The 19,217-nt window shown below is 37.9% G+C and overlaps 1 protein-coding gene across 8 annotated transcripts in view; it reads left to right on the forward strand.

Moving 5' to 3' along the window:
* The window catches only part of DPY19L3 (dpy-19 like C-mannosyltransferase 3), a 79,980-nt gene that overhangs the window by 30,105 nt on the left and 30,658 nt on the right, over positions 1-19,217 (forward strand). For 7 of the 8 annotated variants that reach the window (XM_024236276.3, NM_001131798.1, XM_024236275.3 and 4 more), the window contains 6 exon segments: positions 620-741; positions 1,373-1,518; positions 3,298-3,421; positions 3,963-4,097; positions 17,251-17,382; positions 19,072-19,173. In XM_024236276.3, the coding sequence (XP_024092044.3) occupies positions 620-741; positions 1,373-1,518; positions 3,298-3,421; positions 3,963-4,097; positions 17,251-17,382; positions 19,072-19,173 (761 nt within the window). 8 annotated transcript variants of the gene reach the window in all.

Here is a 19,217-nt window from a genome sequence, read left to right on the forward strand (position 1 = left end):
GTCAAGTTCTCCTTCATCCTTCTCATGACGTGTCTGCTGTGAGGGAGCTGCAGCTCTGCTCTGCCCCCAACATCTGTGCATTCAAGCCCTATTTGGAACGTGCCAGTGTCATGGCAGAGGGCAAGAGCAAGAGCTGGTAGAAACATGCCTTGTCTTCTAAAGCCTCTGCTCAGCTGTGGCTTACATCCATTTACATGCCACTGGTTAGAGCACATGGCCAAAGCTGTTCTGGGGAGTGGAGAAGGAAGGCCATGTATACTCTCCCAAAGGAGATACTGCAGGTTGCATGGCAGGAGGGCAGGGTGGAGAAATATGAAATCCTCTTGCCCACATTTCTAGAGAAGGACCTGGTGGTGGTGGTGGTGGTGGTGGTGGTGGTGGTTTCATTCCAGTTACAAAAGTTTTAATTTACCTATGTTTGTGTAAATGTTTAAATGATGTCCATTGAATATGTGGTAAGCTCTTTGAGGGCAGGAGTATGGTTTTTTTGCTTACTCTTATATCCCCAATGCCTACCACAGTCTCTAGCACATACTAAACAATCTGTGCATAGTTTTGAATGAATGAATAATTATGAGTGTAATTATTTTCTTCCTGACTTTTCACATATCAATCTTAGGTTTTTATGGCCTAATATATGATAATAAAACTGAATCTATGAAGACAATTAACCTCCTTCAGCGAATGAATATTTACCAAGAGGTTTTTCTCAGTATTTTATATAGAGTTCTACCTGTACAGGTATGTTATGTTTTGTGATATTGAATTATTAATATCAGATGAAAGTCAAATTCTGCCATTTTGAGCTGAAAGTTGTCACATCTGTCTTTCTGATCTTCAACTGGTTTAGTAGAAAATCAGCAATACCATATTCTTTTTCCATGTATATTATGAACTTTATAAGATACTGCTTTTTATTTACATAGGATATAAGGTTTTTGTACATAGATGCTTCCTGGCTTATGTATGTATGCAGTCTAGAAGCTAATAAATATTTTCATTTGTTCTCTGTAATCAGGAGTGATTACACATTCACTCCTGATGGATCTTTGAGAGAAAAAATTTGTAAAGTCAGCAAATCACAATGACCACTTCTCATGTGAATGATGTATCATCGGACAAATTTAGGTATAAAACTTTCTAGAGTAAAGAGTGAAGCCAGACCTGTCACGGACTTCCTTCCCCTGTCTCTTCTCGGTGGTGGGAAGAAAGGCTACCCGAACGCTTCTCTAATAGATGAAAGGGGTGTGGGCTTGCTGCTTGGAATTAGGGGCAAGCTCCTGCATATTCTGTTCCTACTGTCATGTTTTAAATGGCACTGAGGAGGGTTAGGGCTCACCTGACAAACATGTTTTATTGTTCCCTTTTACAGAAATATTTAGAGCCGGTTTATTTTTATATTTACACCTTATTTGGGCTCCAGGCGATCTATGTCACAGCTCTCTACATAACCAGCTGGCTACTCAGTGGTACGTGGCTGTCAGGACTGTTGGCAGCTTTCTGGTATGTCACAAATAGGTGAGTTGGAGTCAGTATGCTTCTTTTTTTTCCAAAATATAAGTAAAAATGAAGTCACTTCATTTCCAGCTCAGAGAAATTTTCTTTGCCACATTTGTTTGGTTGGGAGCAGTTTCTCTTTGGTTTGCCTGGTGGTTTACTCAATTTTTCTTATTTAGTCAGGGAGAAAGTGCTACTTACATGTAATTCCAGCTGAGGAACAGAGAGCATTGAATTGCATATCAAGAAAATCATTCATAGTAATCCCAAACCTATTATCTGTTTGCTGTGGGATCAATATTTCTCCAGCCATATATCTCATCTCTTAAAGGGTTTTTTTAAATTGGCAAATAATAATTGTACATATTCATGGGCTACATAGTGATATTTCAGTACATATAGAGTGTATAGTGATCAGATCAAGGTAATTAACATATCAGTCATTAAAAAGTTTTTGGGGTTTTTTTGCTGTTTTTTAAAGTCAATGAAGATTTTTAAAATTTTTATTTATTTAGGGGTTGTTTTTGTTTTTTGTAGAGACAGGATCTCCCTATGTTGCCCAGGCTGGTCTTGAACTCCTGGCTTCAAGCAGTCCTCCCACCTTGGCCTCCCAAAGTATCGAGATTACAGGCATGAGCTACTGTGCCTTGCCTAAAAAGTTTTAATTATATCTTCACTATCAACCTTAATAGGGTTGTGTATGGCTCTCAGTTAGTAGAGCTTAAAGATGTACAAATGCAAGGGCGTTTTTGCCTTATTTAATATCTGCTATTATAAGCAGTAGAGCCTTATGAAATCACATCTTAAAAAAACGTATTCAAGATCATTAAATTATTGCCTGACCTGCAATGGCAATACCAGTATTCAATAGGAGTCTTAAAACTTGAACATGAGTTCTAATACAGGTTTTATTTTGTAAGTCTAAGCAAATTACATGTTATGACAGTCCTGTTGGGGGTTTACTGTATGGCAAGCACTTTACAATATGCGTTATATGTATTCTTCTAAGAACCCTATAGAGTAGATACTATTATTATCCCTATTTTAGAAATGATAAAATTGAGGCTTAAAAGGTTACATTTTGTATATAGATATACAGACATCTATATATATTTCTTTTATATAGAGATATATGTAGATATAGGTACATCGATACATTGTTTCATATATATATCTCTATCTTTTATAGAGAGATATATGTAGATATAGGTACCTTGTTTGATACATAGATACACAAACACACGTGTATTATGTGTTACATATGTGTATCATTTATTGAATGCCTAGTATGTGTGGGGATGGTGTACAAAGATGAAAAATCTTACCCATACTTGCCCTCTTGGGATTCATGTTCTAGAGAGGCAGGAAGTTTTTTTAAAAATACTGTCAATGACATATTTAAGACTCAAGTATAAAAAACACCAAAGAAATACAGAGAGGGAAAATGTATATCGCCTCTTGACACTAATAAAGTGAGGGAGAAATAAAAGTAAGGGTATGGCATGATACATTTGTGAGTTTAGGAGTAAGGCTAACCTGGGCTTGAACCCTCGGTGCTAAGGGCATACCCATGGACAGAGCACTTAAATGTTCTCTATGCCAATTTTATGTTACAGGGATGATGATGATGATGATAATGATGATGATGATGATGATAATGATAAGGACAATTATTGAGAACTAGTGGCCAGAATCTTAAGTATACTTGTCCTTAATGTAATATATCTTTCACTGAGAAAGTCTTCGAGGAAATTATTGTAAAAACTATCACTTTGGCTATTTGTGTTTTCTTTTGTGCAGAATAGATACCACAAGAGTTGAGTTTACCATCCCACTGAGGGAGAACTGGGCGCTGCCATTCTTTGCAATTCAGATAGCAGCAATTACATATTTCCTGAGACCAAACTTACAGCCTCTTTCTGAAGTAAGTGTTTATAAAATTTCATATATTTTAATCCCCCAATTTTATATATGAAGCTTCAAAAAATGTGATGTGCTTAGTATCCCAATGCATGTGAATAGTTCTTATTCCATGACCAATTTTTAAACTTGAGTTAAATTAAGTTTTCTTTTCCTGAGCTTTTTCCTACTTTGCAAAGAAAATGTTTTCATTTTTGATGTTAAAAATGTACTCTACATAATCTACCCTTAAATAGTTGCAGCAAACCCACACACAATTTCTGCAAAACTGTCAGAATTTTTAAGCCCTTGCTCTTGAGATGTGATTTGGTGCATTATCGCCTCCATAATAGTGTGGAATACACACACCGTATGTGAATATTTATATGCAAAGTGTCACTTTATGATAGTTAGAGCTTAAATAACAAATGCAAGGGTTTTCAGAGCAACAGTTTATGGTTTTTCTGTTTGGTTTATAGAGATACTGGCTGCTCTTGAGAAAACTTGTCTGCAAGGTTTTTTATTACTAGAGACATGTAAATTATACAAAGGTTTTCTTTTTACAGAGGCTGACACTTCTTGCCATTTTCATATCAACTTTTCTCTTTAGTCTGACATGGCAATTTAATCAATTTATGATGCTGATGCAAGCATTAGTGCTGTTCACACTGGACTCCCTGGACATGCTGCCAGCAGTGAAGGTGAGCTTTGCTCTCTTTTCTCACTTGAGATTTTGGCCATTTAGTGTTTTTATATCATAGAATGAGATGAAAATATGCAAGTACTTATGGATAAAATTGAAGCTGTTTCTTAGATCTGCCGTAAATTTGCTGTGGCCAATTGAAGCTGAGTAATTTATGAAGCCTAGTTTGACCATCTTAACTTTTATTCTGCTTATTTTAAGTTAAAAAATGGAATGGATTTATTTTGGGGCATAAATGCCTAGGTCAATTGTTATTTATGGAGATGACTTAAATTTTAAAATATAAGATAGCTCTTTTAAAATTTCTTACTGTGTACTGCCACTTTTAAAAAAGAATTCAATAGGTATATAACAGCTTTTTTGTAGTACTTTATAAAGTTTTCATAGTCACATTTAACTAATATGGGATGTGAATCCCTGTTGACTGGCTGAAAGTCACATGTGAAATAAAGAAACCAGTATCTGTCTCCTAGTGTCTGCTGCTGTCATTTAATCATATTTTTTCATGTGCAAAAATATGATTTTATGTATTGCGTACAGTTTTAAAATGGCTTATAGTTACTATTCTAAAGTAGTAGTAACTGAAATATTTCCCAAGTATAATAAAATACTTTCTCCAGATCTAAGGCAGCAGTGTAGCCCAAGGATTTGTGCTCATTTATTCCATATCAGAGGAGATCCAATAAGTTTCCATAACTGACTGAGTCTGAATTAAGAAACATAAAAGTCTACCAAGAAATACACATTGCCTGTCTACTGAGACACTGTAATAGGATGGGTACTACAGAAAATGCCAGTATGTGTAATTCATTGTCATAGCCACAGTTTGCCTTTTAGCTTGGGAAACAAAGATCACAGACAACAAGAACAAGCAGACAAATAATAGCTGCTAATTAGCAATACTGATATATCTAAAAGAAGAAAAGTTGTTTTTAGGCAGAGAAGTGTTTACAGAAGTAAGAAGCTAGAACTGGGCCACCTGGATCACAAATGAGGGTAGAATTTGGGTGGGATGTCAGGGGTGGGGGCAGAATAGGAAGGTGGAGTACAGCAAGAGCAAGTTTATATATGTATGTAAAATGTTTAGTGTTTCTGCAGGTGTGCCAGTGGCCACTCCTACACTGCTGGTAACCTATACACTCCTATAATCTTTCTTTAGTGTAGTTTCACAGTAGGTATCAAAAGCCTAAAAATGTATTTGCCTTTTCACCAACATTTCTACCCCTATAAGTTTGTCCTAAGTAAATAATCTCCCATGTTCATTTTAGTTGTAATAAGAAAAAGCTGGGCGGAAAAGATAAATAAAAAACTGGAAATGACTTGAGCCAATAGCAATAGGGTATACTTAAATAAATGATGGCATATCTGTGCAATCAAATATTATGTAACCATCAGTTCCCCCATATTTTTTTGAAAAAGCGAAACATAGAGAAAATGAGTAAAGGTTCTGGAAAAATATACAGTAAAGTATTAACAGTCAGCTACACGATTGATGTTCTGCATATTCTTTTTGTTCTTTAGATCTTTTGATTTTTTCTGATAATGAACATGTATCTCTTTTTTTTTTTTTTTTTTTCTTTGAGTTGGAGTCTTACTCCATCTCCCAGGCTGGAGTGCAGTGGCACAATCTTGGCTCACTACAACCTCCACCTCCTGAGTTTAAGCAATTCTCCTGCCTTAGCCTCCCAAGTAGCTGGGAATCCAGGTGCATGCCACCACACCCAGCTAATATTTGTATTTTTAGTAGAGACAGGGTTTTGCCATATTGCCCAGACTGGTCTTGAACTCCTGACCTCAAGGGATCCACCTGCCTCAGCCTCCCGAAGTGCTGGGATTATAGGCGTGAGCCATTGTGCCCATCTGAACATGTATCTCTTTTAAAATTAGAAAGCAAAGGTACTGTTTTGGCTCACATACACAACATTTTAAAATAATATAGCTAATTTATTTTATATTTCGTTCTAAACTTTGTTCAACTTTTACATTTGAAACTGTGTTGGTATTAGAAGTAGTTTTAACTATCAGACTTTAAGGAGGACCATTATTACAATGAAAGGATCCTGAGTTATAAAACTAAATTGCTGCTATCAGCTCTGAAAATAACTGGCTCCTTCAGCTTAGGCAAGTGATTTAACTTAGTTTCTTCGTAAATTAGAATCACTTCTCTCTAACCATGTCAAATGGGAAAGAGTTGGAATAATTGGTATAGAAAAAGGTAATACAAATTCAGAGCTCAGTGTGGTGACAAGAAGCAGTACCTTCTACAGTACATTTTGTCATCTTTTCATGAATGATGAAACTCTTACCAACAAAACTTCAAGTTTCCAGTCAGAAATGTGAACAGAGTAAAACAGAACAGCAAGCATATTATAAAGTGTATACTTTTGCTTAATTAAAGGCTGAAATATGGAGGTTAATAAAGTTTTCTTAATCTATTGTGGAAACAGATGCATTCATGATAAATGCTTAAGAGATCATGGTAAGTACCCTATATGGTTCCAGACAAGAGGGAGTAGAGACATTTCTCCCCGTTCCTCCCCAGAGTACATTGAAAAACCTTAGACAGTATATGTATATAACAAACATAAGAGGAATTCGAGAGGTAGAGAGAAGCAAACTGCCTAGGGACCTTGAGACCAGAGGGAAAATTTGACAGCGAGTTTCTTGGGTTTTCTTTTTTGCCCCATATATCCTTGACTGGGTGCTGGAGAAGTCAAAAACCTGGGAATAACAATGGACTCAAACAAAAAGCCTCCTCCCTCTAGCAAAAGGACCAGAAGAGAGGAAGCATAACAAGGCAGAAAACTTTCGAACATTAACTGCCTTATTCTAGCCAAATGCTACAGAAAAAAAACCACAGCCCCACTCCCACCTCCATGAGTAAAGGTCAGTGGGAAGCCTAGATTCCTACCCTCACCTAGCTGTCACTAGGCATGCCTTGCTTCCTGCCAGAGCTATGTCAGAGAAGTCTAGTGGGGAACCAGAACTTTCACCGTCTCCCAGAGACATCTGTGAAGGCCACTTGGGAAACTTGGACTTCAACTCTCACTCAGTGGTAATGAGACATCCTGTCCCCTCCCTGTCAGGATGGTGTCAGAGAAGGCCAACAGGGAGGTTGAGACTCTAACCACCACCCAGATGTAATAAGCCTTTCTCTATCTACTGCCCTACCCCATGCTGTCGGTGTAGGCCATGTAAGGAGCAGTGGTGACGCACCTCTATCTCTCCCAGCCAGCATGTGTCAGCAGGGACCTGTAGAGAGCCTGAACTTTCACCTTCACCCAGCAGTAAGGAAGTACACCTTCTGCTGACCCCCAGGTGTCAATGGAGGGCAAGTGGGCACCTTGGACTTCCATTTCCATCTGAAAGTACCGAGGCAGCACCCTTCTTTCCCCGTTAGCATAGCGTTGGCATAGTTTGAGTGTTTTTGTGGTCCCCCACCAAATTTATATGTTGAAACCCAAATCCCCAAGGTGATTGTATTAGGAGGTAGGGCCTTTTAGGAGGTGATTAGTGCCATTATAAAACAGGCACAAGGGAGCTGTTTGACCCCTTTCACCATGTGAGGAGGACACAGCAAGAAAGTGCCATCAGTGAACCAGGAAATAAGCCCTCACCAGCCACTGAATCTGCCAGTTCCTTGATCTTGGACTTCCCAGCCTCCAGAACTATGAGAAGTAACTTTTTTGTTGTTTATAAGCTACCCAGATTACAGTATTTTGTTAGATAACGGCCTAAATGGACCAAGACACATGGTGTCACAGGAAGCCTGCTAACATGGCAGATTTAAATAAGATCCAGGGTCCCATAATGTAATAGGATACAGTTAAAAATCACTTCTTAGGCCGGGCGCAGTGGCTCATGCCTGTAATCTCAGCCCTTTGGGAGGCCGAGGCAGGCAGATATTTGAAGTCAGTTTGAGATCAGCCTGGGCAACATGGTGAAACCCCATCTCTACTAAAAATACAAAAATTAACTGGCTGTGGTGGCGTGTGCCTGTAATCGCAGCTATTCAGGAGGCTGAGGCAGGAGAATAGCTTGAGCCAGCCAAGATGGGGCCACTGCATTCCAGCCTGGGCAACGGAGCAAGACTCTGTCTCAAAAAAAAAAAAAAAAAAAAATTCTTATATTAAGAATTAGGAAAATCTCTCTTGAGTGAAAAGAGACAATCAATAGATGCTAACACTCAGATACACAGAAATTGGAATTATCTTACAAGGAATTTAAGGCAGCCATCATAAAAAAAAAAGCTTCATTGAGCAATTACGAACACACTTGAAACAAATGAGAATACAAACTCTAAGCAAAGAAGAAGATACAAAGAAGCAGCAAGTGGAAATTTTAGAGCAGAAGAATTCCAATAATCAAAGTTTAAAACTCAGTGGATGGACTCAACAGCAAAATGAAGTAGTCAGAGGAAAGAATCAGTGAACTTGAAGATAGAACAATTTAGAAATTACCTAATCTGAACAACAAGAAAAAATAGAATGAAACAAAAATGAACAGAGCCTCAAGGACCTGTGAGACTATAATGAAAAGTCTAACATTCAGGTAATTAGAATCCCAGAAGAAGACAAGAAAAGAGTTTACTGAAGCTGAAAAAAGTATGCAAAGAAATACTTTTGGAAAAAATAGTTGAAATTTCCTCAAATTTGGCAAAAGCTATAAACCTTCAGAATCAACAAGCCGAACTAATATCAAACAGGATAAATCCAAATAGAGCCACACTAAGACACATTATAATCAAACTTCTGGAGACTAAAGATAAATTTTAAAAAATTGAAAGTACTCAGAAAAATACTATACCTATAGGGGAAAACCAATTTAAATGACAGTGAATTCCTCATCAAAAACCATGGAGGGGCTGGGGACAGTGACTCACGCCTGTAATCCCAGCACTTTTGGAGGCTGAGGCGGGTGGATTGCTTGAGCCCAGGAGTTTGAGACCAGCCTGGGCAACATGATGAAACCCCATCTCTATAAATAATAATAATAATAATAAAATGATTAGCCAGGCATGGTAGCACGTGCCTGAGTTCTCAGATACTTGGGAGGCTGAAGTGGGAGAAATTGAGGCTTCAGTGAACTGTAATTGCACCACTGCATTCTAACCTGGGCAACAGAGCAAGACCCAAAAAAAAAAACCACAGAGGCCAAAAGGAAGTGGCATAGTATTTTCAGATGCAGAAAAAAAGAACTGTGAAGGCTGGGCGCAGTGGCTCATGCCTGTAATCCCATTACTTTGGGAGGCCGAGGCGGACGGATCACGAATCAGGAAATCGAGACCATCCTGGCTACCATGGTGAAACCCTGTCTACTAAAAATACAAAAAATTAGCCAGGCATGGTGGCAGGCGCCTGTAGTCCCAGCTACTTGGTAGACTGAGGCAGGAGAATGGCATGAACCCGGGAGGTGGAGCTTGCAGTGAGTCTAGATCACGCCACTGCACTCCAGTCTGGGCGACAGAGCGAGACTTCATCTCAAAAAAAAAAAAAAAAAAAAAGAACCATCAACCTACACTCCTATACCTAGTTAAAATGTCCTTCAGGAATGAAAGGGAAATCAAAACATTCTCAGTTAAGGAAACTAATATTGCCAGCAGTCCTACCATAAGAGAATAGCTAAAGGAAGTTGTTGAAACAGAAAGGAAATGATAAGGAATTTAAGAGCATCAGAAAGGAAGACAAGGCAATGAAAAAAGTAAAAATGTGAATAAATATAACAGACTTTTCTTATTCTCTTGAGTTTCTAAATTATGTTTGAGGCTGGGCGTGGTGGCTCATACCTGTAATCCCAGCACTTTGGGAGGACCAGGTGGGCGGAACACCTGAGGTCAGGAGTTCAAGACCAGCCTGGCCAACATGGCGAAACCCCATCTCTACTAAAAATACAAAAATTAGCCAGGTGTGGTGATGGGTGCCTGTAATCCCAGCTACTCAGGAGGCTGAGGCTGGAGAATTGCTTGAACCTAGGAGGCGGAGGTTGCAGTGAGCCGAGATTGTGCCATTGCACTCCAGCCTGGGAGACGAGCGAAACTTCATCTCAAAAAAAAAAATTATATTTGATAGCTGAAGCAAAAATTATAACACTGTCTTATGTGGTTCTCTATATGTAAAAGAAATACTTAATATAAATGGGAAGGGTAATGAGACTTAAATGGAGGTTAGGGTTCTATGCCTCACTGAAACAGTTAAAATGTGTATACCACTAGTCTGTAATAAGTTATTAATGCGTAACGTAATAGCCAGAATAACCACTTTAAAAAACTATACGAAGAGGTACATGAAAAAACAGTACAGATAAATAAAAATGAAATTCTAAAAATGTTCAGATAACTTACAGGAAGGCAGGAAGAAGAAAGCAGGAATTAGAAACAAGCAAACAAAAAAGAATAAAAGAGCAGATTTAAGACTAGCAATAATTACATTAAAGGTAAATGATCTAAATATACTAATTAAAGAGATGGCAGGGTGGATTTTAAAAGCATGACCCAGCTGTTGTCTAAAACACACTTCAAACACAACAGTATAGATAAATTGAAAGTAAGAGGTTGGAAAAAGATACAACATGCAAGTATTAATCAAAAGAAAGGAGTAGCTATGTTAATATCAGGGAAGGTAGATATCAGAGCAAAGAAAATTACTAGGGACAGAACAGAACATTATATAATGATAAAACTTTCAATGTACCAAGAAGACATAGCAATCTTAAGTGTACCTGCACCAAACAACAGTACTGCAACGTGTGTGAAGCAAAAACTGACAGAACTGAGAGGAGAAATAGAAAAATTCACAATTGCAGTTTGAGACTTCAGCACATCTCTCTGGACAATTGATAGAACACTAGACAGAAAATCATCAGAGATATAGAATCCAACAACACCTTCAACCGACAGAATCTAATGATCATTTGTAGAAACTCCACCCAATAACAGCAGAATACTCATTCTTTTCGAGCATTCACAGAATACTTACCAACATAGACTATCTCCTGAGCCATAAAACAACGACAAACGTAAAAGAATTAGGATTATTGAGAATATAATCTCTGACTACAATGGATTCAAATTTGAAATCAATACAGAAGGATAACAGGAAATGTTTCAATACTTGGGAATTAAGCTCACTATTACATCTATAGTAGTAATAGCCAGAATAACCAGTTTAAAAATATATAAAGATATACACTAAAAAAGAGTCTAAGAGGAACCTTGGAGAGCATTGAACTCAATGAAAATGAAAGTGAAGCATATTTAAATTTGTGGGACACATCCAAAGCAGTATTAAGAAGAAAATGTGTAGCACTAAAAAGCTTATGTTAGAAAAGACAAAGTCTGAAATTGGTCATCCAAGCTCTCACCTTAAAAAAGGGAGCAAAATAAATTCAAGCCAGGAGAAGAAAATAATAAAGAGCAGAAATCAATGCTATTGAAAACATGAATAATAGAATTAATTAAAAAGAGCTAGCTTGGTCGGGCACGGTGGCTCATGCCTATAATCCCAGCACTTTGGGAGGCTGAGGCAGGTGGATCACCTGAGGTCAGGAGTTTGAGACCAGTCTGGGCAACATGGTGAAACCCTGTCTCTACTAACAATAGAAAAATTAGCTGAGCGTGGTGGTGGGTACCTGTAATCCCAGCTGCTTGGGAGGCTGAGCAGGAGAATCCCTTGAATTCAGTAGGCAAAGGTTGCAGTGAGCTGAGACTGCACCATTGCATGCCAGCCTGGGCAATGAGAGCGAAACTCCATCTCATTCATTCATAGATAGATAGACAGATAGATAGATAGACAGACAGACAGACAGACAGATAGATAGATGGATAGATAGATGGATAGATAGATAGATAGATAGATAGATAGATAGATAGATAGAGCTGGCTCTTTGAAAGATTAGTAAAATTGCGAACCTTCTCCATAATTGCCTTGGAACATTAAAAACTTTTAAATCTTAACAGACTTCCAAAGTTCTGATCTCAGGAAGAGTGGGAGGTGGGTGGGTGTTGAGTGCTTAATAGATAGAATTCACATTGAGTGATAGATACACGAAAAGCCCAGACTTCATCAGTATATGTTATATACGTGTAACGAAACCGTACTTATATCCCTTAAATTTACACAAATAAAATGTCTAAAAGTTTTGAGCCTCTGTGGTACTATTTATGTGGTAGCCAGTATAGTATAGTGGTTAAGAACACAGACTCTACAACTAGGCTGCCTAAGTTTGAATGAGTCATATGTGGGTCGTATGGAACAATGCTTGCTATTTTATTAATGTTAAACAGATATTAACTGTGGTTATTATGAATGGTGATGAGGAGCATGAACACGATCCATTGAAGACAACTGTAGTTGTTCTACACAGAAAGGATATACGGTTGACCCTTGAACAACACAGGGGCTACTGGTGCGGATGTCTCCCCCCAGCAGTTGAAAATCTGCACACAATTTTTGACTCCCCAAAAACTCAATCACTAGTAGCCTACTGTTGACCAGAAGCCTTACCAATAACATAGTTGATTAACACATATTTTGTATGTGATGCATTATATACTATATTCTTATAATAAAGTAAGCTAGAGAAAGGGAAATGTTAATTAAATCCAAAGGAAGAGAAAATATACTTACTGTTTATTAAGTGGAAGTGGATCATCACAAAGGTCTTCATCCTCATCGTCTTCACATTGAGTAGGCCGAGGAGGAGGTACAGGAGGGGTTAGTTTTACTGTCTCAGGAGTAGCAGAGGCAGAAGAAAATCTATGTATAATTGGACTTGTGTTGTTCAGAGGTCAACTATATTCTTGCTGCCTTGTTTCTATACTGTACTGTACTAATAGAACCAGGAAAGAATATCCAGTACACCACTGATAATCCAGGACTTCCTAATACACAGTACTGCTCAATTTTACATTTTTGGCTGTTCATCAGCAATTTTTCTTTTGAATGTATATAAAACTATACAATCTTGTTGTTACACAAACTGCCCCTTTTTCTAGAAATACGCTCACTTGATATAAAAAGAACTGTAAACATCAAAAAACACCCACAAATAAAGGCAAACAGAAAGATGTTTTTGGAAAAAAAGCATTTGTAAATGAGTTAGTAACCTTAAGAGTTCCTACAAATCCATGAGAAAACTATTTATAAACCAATGAGAAAAGGGAACAAAGGACACAAACACTTCCTAGAAAGAAGAGCATCAAAAAGGGTCAAATGCATAGGTACAAATGTAACACAAAGTGACAACTTGTGCTTTACAAAACACCACAAAGCATTGTTGAAAGTTTTAAATGCCTAGATTGGAAAGATAATGCATGTTCTTGGATTGGAAGACTTACTGTTGTTAAGATGGCAGTGCTCCCCAAATTGATCTACAGATTCAACACATTCCCTCTCAGAATCCCAGGAGGAGTTTTTGCAGAAATTGACAAGCTAATCCTGAAATTCATATGGAAACTCAGGGGACTCAGAATAGCTAAAACAATCTTGAAAAAGAAGAGTAAAGTTGGAAGACTCACACTTTCCGATTACAAAACTTACTACAAAGCTATAGTAATCAGGACAGTGTGATACTAGCAGAAGGATTGACATAAACCCGTGGAATAGAATTGAGAGAGAGAAATAAACCCTCACAAGAAATGGTCAATTAATTTTCAACAAGGGTGTGAAGATAACTAAATGGAGAATTAATGGTGTTTTCAACAAATGGTGCAGGAATAACTGATATCGACATGCAAAAGAATGAAGTTGAGCCCCTTCCTCTCACTGTACACACTAACTCAAAGTGAATTGCAGACCTAAGTAAGTGTAAGAGCTAAAACCAAAACTTTTAGAAGAAAACATAGTAATAACTCTTCCTGACCTTGGAGTAGCACAAACCTTAGATACAATACCAGAAGCACAAGTGACTTTTACAAAAACAGATTAATTGGACTTCATCAAAATTAAAACTGTTGTACTCAAAAGTGTGCTATTAGGAAAGTAAAAAGACAACCCATAGAACGAGAGAGAATATTTGCAATCATATATCTGATCAGGAACTTCCAGAATATACGAAGAACTCTTATAACTCTTTCAATGATAAAATAGCAAAGGATTTGGGTAGATATTTCTCCAGGTAAGATACATAAATGTCCAATAAACACATGAAAAGATGCTCAGCATCATTAGCTATCAGAGAAATGCAAATCAAAACCACAAGCAGATACCACTTTACACCCACTTGGATGGCTAAAATTAAAAAACAGAGACAAATGTCACGGATGTGGAGAAATTAGAACTCTCATACATTGATGATGGGATTATAAGATGGTGTAGTCACTTTGAAAAACAGCATTTCCTCAGCATTTCTTGATTTTAAATATAGAGTTACCATATGATTTAGCAATCCCACTCCTAGATACATACCCGAGAGAAATGAAAACATATCCATGCAAAAATGTTTGTATATGAATGTTCATAGCAGTGTGATTCATAGCTACAAAGTAGAAACCACCCGAATGCCCATATCCCTTCCATAAACAATGTAGTCCAGCCGTGCAATAAATAGTGGTCAGCAATAAAAAAGAATGTTGATACATGGTGCAACATGGATGAAACTTGAGAACACCATGCTAAGTAAGAGAAGATAGCCAAAAAAGACTGCACTTTATTCCATTTCTGTGAGATGTCCAGAATACGCAAATCTGTAGAGAACAGTACATCAGTGGTTGCCGGGGCTGGGGGTAGGGGATGATGGAGAGTGATGGCTAGTGGATATGGGTTTCTTTCGAAGTGATGAGAATGTCATAAAATTAGACTGAGGTGAGAGTTGCACAACTCTGTGAATATACCAAAAATCATGAAGTGTACACTTTAAATGGATGAATTTGATGGTATATGAATTATATCAACTAATAAAACTGCTAAGAAGGAAAAACTCTTCCTTCTCTAACCAGTAATTGTACTCAGGAATCTATCCCTAAGGAAATGTTTTTATTCATCCATTCCTCCAATGTTTATTAAGTGCCACTCTTCTAGTGTGTATTCTTTAAGGTGCTGGGGATACAGCAGTGAACAAAATACATAACTAATCAGATAATTCGATTAGGAATTCTGAGAATCAGACCTGAAAAAAATTTTTAAAGGGATGTTCACAATGTTAATAAAAAGCCAGAAACACCTAAATGGTCCAGTGGCAAACAAATTATGGCATATGGTGGAATGTTACATAACCATTTAAAATTTAAGTTTTCACAAAATAGTCACTGATGTAAGAAAATGATATGGTAGGATGTGAAGGATGTAAAATCCTGTATATGAAATACTATATACTGCTGTGAAATCAATATTATTTCTTTAGGTAATGGTGCTGGGTTTTGACTCAAGAGCCCACCTATCGATTGCTATTTCTTTTTGTATTTTTCTGAAGTGTCTAACTCTCCTAGAGTAAGACACATTATCTTCATGATCCTAAAGATCATCAGCATCCATTTCCCTGAGTTCCCATTGACACTAAGCAAAAGCACTGAACTGCTGCAAGCCTCACTTTTCAATGCTTCTGTCAATAGGTTTGTTTCCCTTGAGGTTAAGAGAACAAAACCATGGGGAAAATCGGATTTGCTGCTAAATAAAACTGGTATTTTTCACTTGTCAGAATGAGTATGGCATTGTCTAATTTGAAAGAGAAGAAGAAAACTAACAGAATAAGTGTCCACGCTTTATTAGGGACTGCCTTTTTTTTCTTTGTGGCGTGTTTCGTATATTCAAGTTAGTTGTTTTTTGCTTCTTTTGGTATCAACCTATCAATGAGTTTCATTACGTCAAGAGTTAATCCTTAGTGCTCATTATGTGCCAGGCATTTCCTCCCCACCCACCCCTCCCCCCTTTTTTTAGAGACCAGGTCTTGCTCTGTTGCCCAGGCTGGAGTGGAGTGGAACGATCATAGCTTACTGCAGCCTCGACCTCCTGGACTCAAGTGATCCTCCCACCTCAGCCTCCTGAGTAGCTGGGACTACAGGCTTGCACCACTACACCTGGCTAGTATTTTATTTTTATAGAGACACGGTCTTGCTGTGTTGCCCAGGCTGCTCTTGAACTGGGCTCAAGCGATCCTCCTGTCTCAGCTTCCCAAGATGTTGGGATTACAGGCATTAGCCACTGTGGTTGGCCACCAGGCATTTTCATCTGTTACCACGTCTGGTTCTTCTGTGAGACCCTACATCAACTCTGTAAGGAAGGTATCATCATCTGTTGTTCACGATGAACCATTTAGGTCACATAGCTGGTTTGCACCAGAATCGGAACTGCAGTACAGGTGCTGTTGGTGCTGGAGCTGATGTCATTGCCCACTGTACTGTGCTGCCTGCTATGAAGCTGTGAGGTCAAAGAGGACAAGGTCGTGCAGCAGGAGGGGTTTACAGTCTAATCAGGGGATCTGGGCACACACACAGACAAAGCAAGGAATGATACAGTGCCAAAGTATAGAGTATGGAAAACTAGGAACTAACACAGTAAAGTACTTATTGTTGGCCATAAACAGTAACTGAAATCATTGAAAAGAAAACTGAAGATTATAAATGGCCCTTGCCAATTCCCAGGAATAAATACGTTTATGCTGTTGTTAACTTCCTCTACTTCATATCATCCCTCTTTACTTCCCTTTTATTTGTTAGAAGATTTCTGTTATTAAAAGATAAACAGTTGGTATGTGTATGATTTAGTTTCCTTTTTTAGATTGTGTTTCTTTTTTTGGAGTCTCACTCTGTCGCCCAGGCTGGAGTGTAGTGGCGCATTCTAGGCTCACTGCAGCCTCTGCCTCCCGGGTTCAAGCGATTCTCCTGTCTCAGTCTCCGAAGTAGCTGGGATCACAGGCATGAGCCACCACGCCTGGCTAATTTTTTTTTTTTTGTATTTTTAATAGAGATGGGGTTACACCATGTTGGCCAGGCTGGTCTTGAACTCCTGACCTCAGGTGATCCCACCCGCCTCGGCCTCCCAGAGTGCTGAGATTACAGATGTGAGCCACCGCGCCCGGCCTAGATTGTGTTTCTTGAATCTGCGGGTGTTTTCTGCATTATTTATAAGCTGAGGTGTATCCACCTCATGACCAACATGTCGACATGTGATGATCTCTTGGTAAAATGTTTGTACTCATCTAATCTTTGGTTCTTGCAGGCGACATGGCTGTATGGAATACAGATAACAAGTTTACTCCTGGTCTGCATTCTTCAGTTTTTTAATTCCATGATTCTTGGATCACTACTTATCAGTTTTAACCTTTCAGTATTCATTGCAAGAAAACTTCAGGTAGGACCTTTTTTTTGTCCTTTATCAAAGTAAACTTTTTTTTAATTGCGTGGTTTATTGAACCTTATTTTCATACAGCATACAAAAAGAAATTTACGACCTGATTTGCACTAAAAAGCACACGTGGCATTGTGTGCTTTTTCTTGTGCATGTGGTAGCATTTCTGTTTCAAGCTTTCTGAGGTCATCCTTTTGTTTTGACAGTTATTTCTTAGAGAATTGGAACCTTACCTTCAATGTGGGGATCAGCCAAAGATGCTTGGTTGAATGCCACTGATTTAGAGTTGAAGTAAAAGAGAAAAGTTATTAATTTTTATGTGTGTGAACTCAGGAGCGAGAAGAGTCTCCTGCTTGTGTTGGGAGCGTGTTCATCACAGTCCTTCACATTGGTGGATACCAGTGTGTTGTTATTTGATGTAGTAATGCTACTCTTTTCCCCATCCTTCCATACCATACTAGTTATTTTTAGGTGAATTAAAATTAACTGTTTTGAGAATTTTGAGAATCCAAATAAATAACTTTCGAAATAATGGGACATTTCCTAGGGTATTGTCAAATCATGTTTGAAAACAATGACTTGCTCTTTTAGCTTTATTTATATAATTAAATTTCTTATATTTACATAAGATATGAGTCATTTGTTTTTGCTTAAAATTATAACATCCTGTTTCACATATGCTGGAAACTTCTGTGTCAAGAAGCTATTTTGTTTTCCACTTTTAGAAGAAGAAATCATTTTTCTTATTGGTCTTTTGAGTGAGAATTGTTATGGACAAAGGTTTTTACTTGACTATCAAAAGCAACAGTTCACAGTCATCCTTTTAACCTTAATTATAAATAAATATTGCTCATATTTGAACTGTTAAGATATTATTATATTTAACAATGTATAAAATTATCTGAAGATTATAAGAAAACTATTATATGTCAAAAGACACAATGTACTTCTTGTTACACCCATAGGTCTTTTATGTAATTGAGTTGTAACTATGCCTGTGATGTAGGAATTAATGGATAAAAGATGTAACAGATGTAACAGATGGCCGGGCGTGGTGGCTCACACCTGTAATCCCAGCACTTTGGGAGGCCGAGGCGGGCGGATCATGAGGTTAGGAGATTGAGACCATCCTGGCTAACATGGTGAAACCCCGTCTCTACTGAAAATACAAAAACTTAGCCGGGCGTTGTGGCAGGCGCCTGTAGTCCCAGCTACTCGGGAGGCTGAGGCAGGAGAATGGCATGAACCCAGGAGGCGGAGCTTGCAGTGAGCCGAGATCGCTCTGCTGCCCTCCAGCCTGGGCAACAGAGTGAGACTCCGTCTCAAAAGAAAAAAAAAAAAAAAAAAAAAAGATGTAACAGTTTGTTCAGTCAGCATATCCTGAGTACCTTCCAAATGGCAGACCCCAATCCTCCAATTGCTAAGGTCTTAAAAAATAATTAGGAAAAAAAAGACTAGGACACATTTCCTCATCGTATGAAGCTCATTATTAAGTGATTCATTTACTACTAGAAAATCACAAATATTGAGACAGTGTAACCTCATGAAAATGAGTAGGTTGTATTTTCCACATATATTTTCCCTTTATGTTATATGAGCCAGTGTTTTTAAATCCTTAAGTAAGCTCATCTTCAGTGTTTATGAAGTTATATTAAAACTTAAGAATTAAAACATAACTCTTTTAATTTCTAGAAAAATCTGAAAACTGGAAGCTTCCTTAATAGGCTTGGGAAACTTTTGTTACATTTATTTATGGTTTTATGTTTGACACTTTTTCTCAACAACATAATTAAGGTAAGTTAATAAAAATGACATATTTAATGTATTTTTAATCAACT

The sequence above is a fragment of the Pongo abelii genome, chromosome 20 (assembly GCF_028885655.2).
Source record: "Pongo abelii isolate AG06213 chromosome 20, NHGRI_mPonAbe1-v2.0_pri, whole genome shotgun sequence".
Taxonomy (NCBI): Eukaryota; Metazoa; Chordata; class Mammalia; order Primates; family Hominidae; genus Pongo; species Pongo abelii.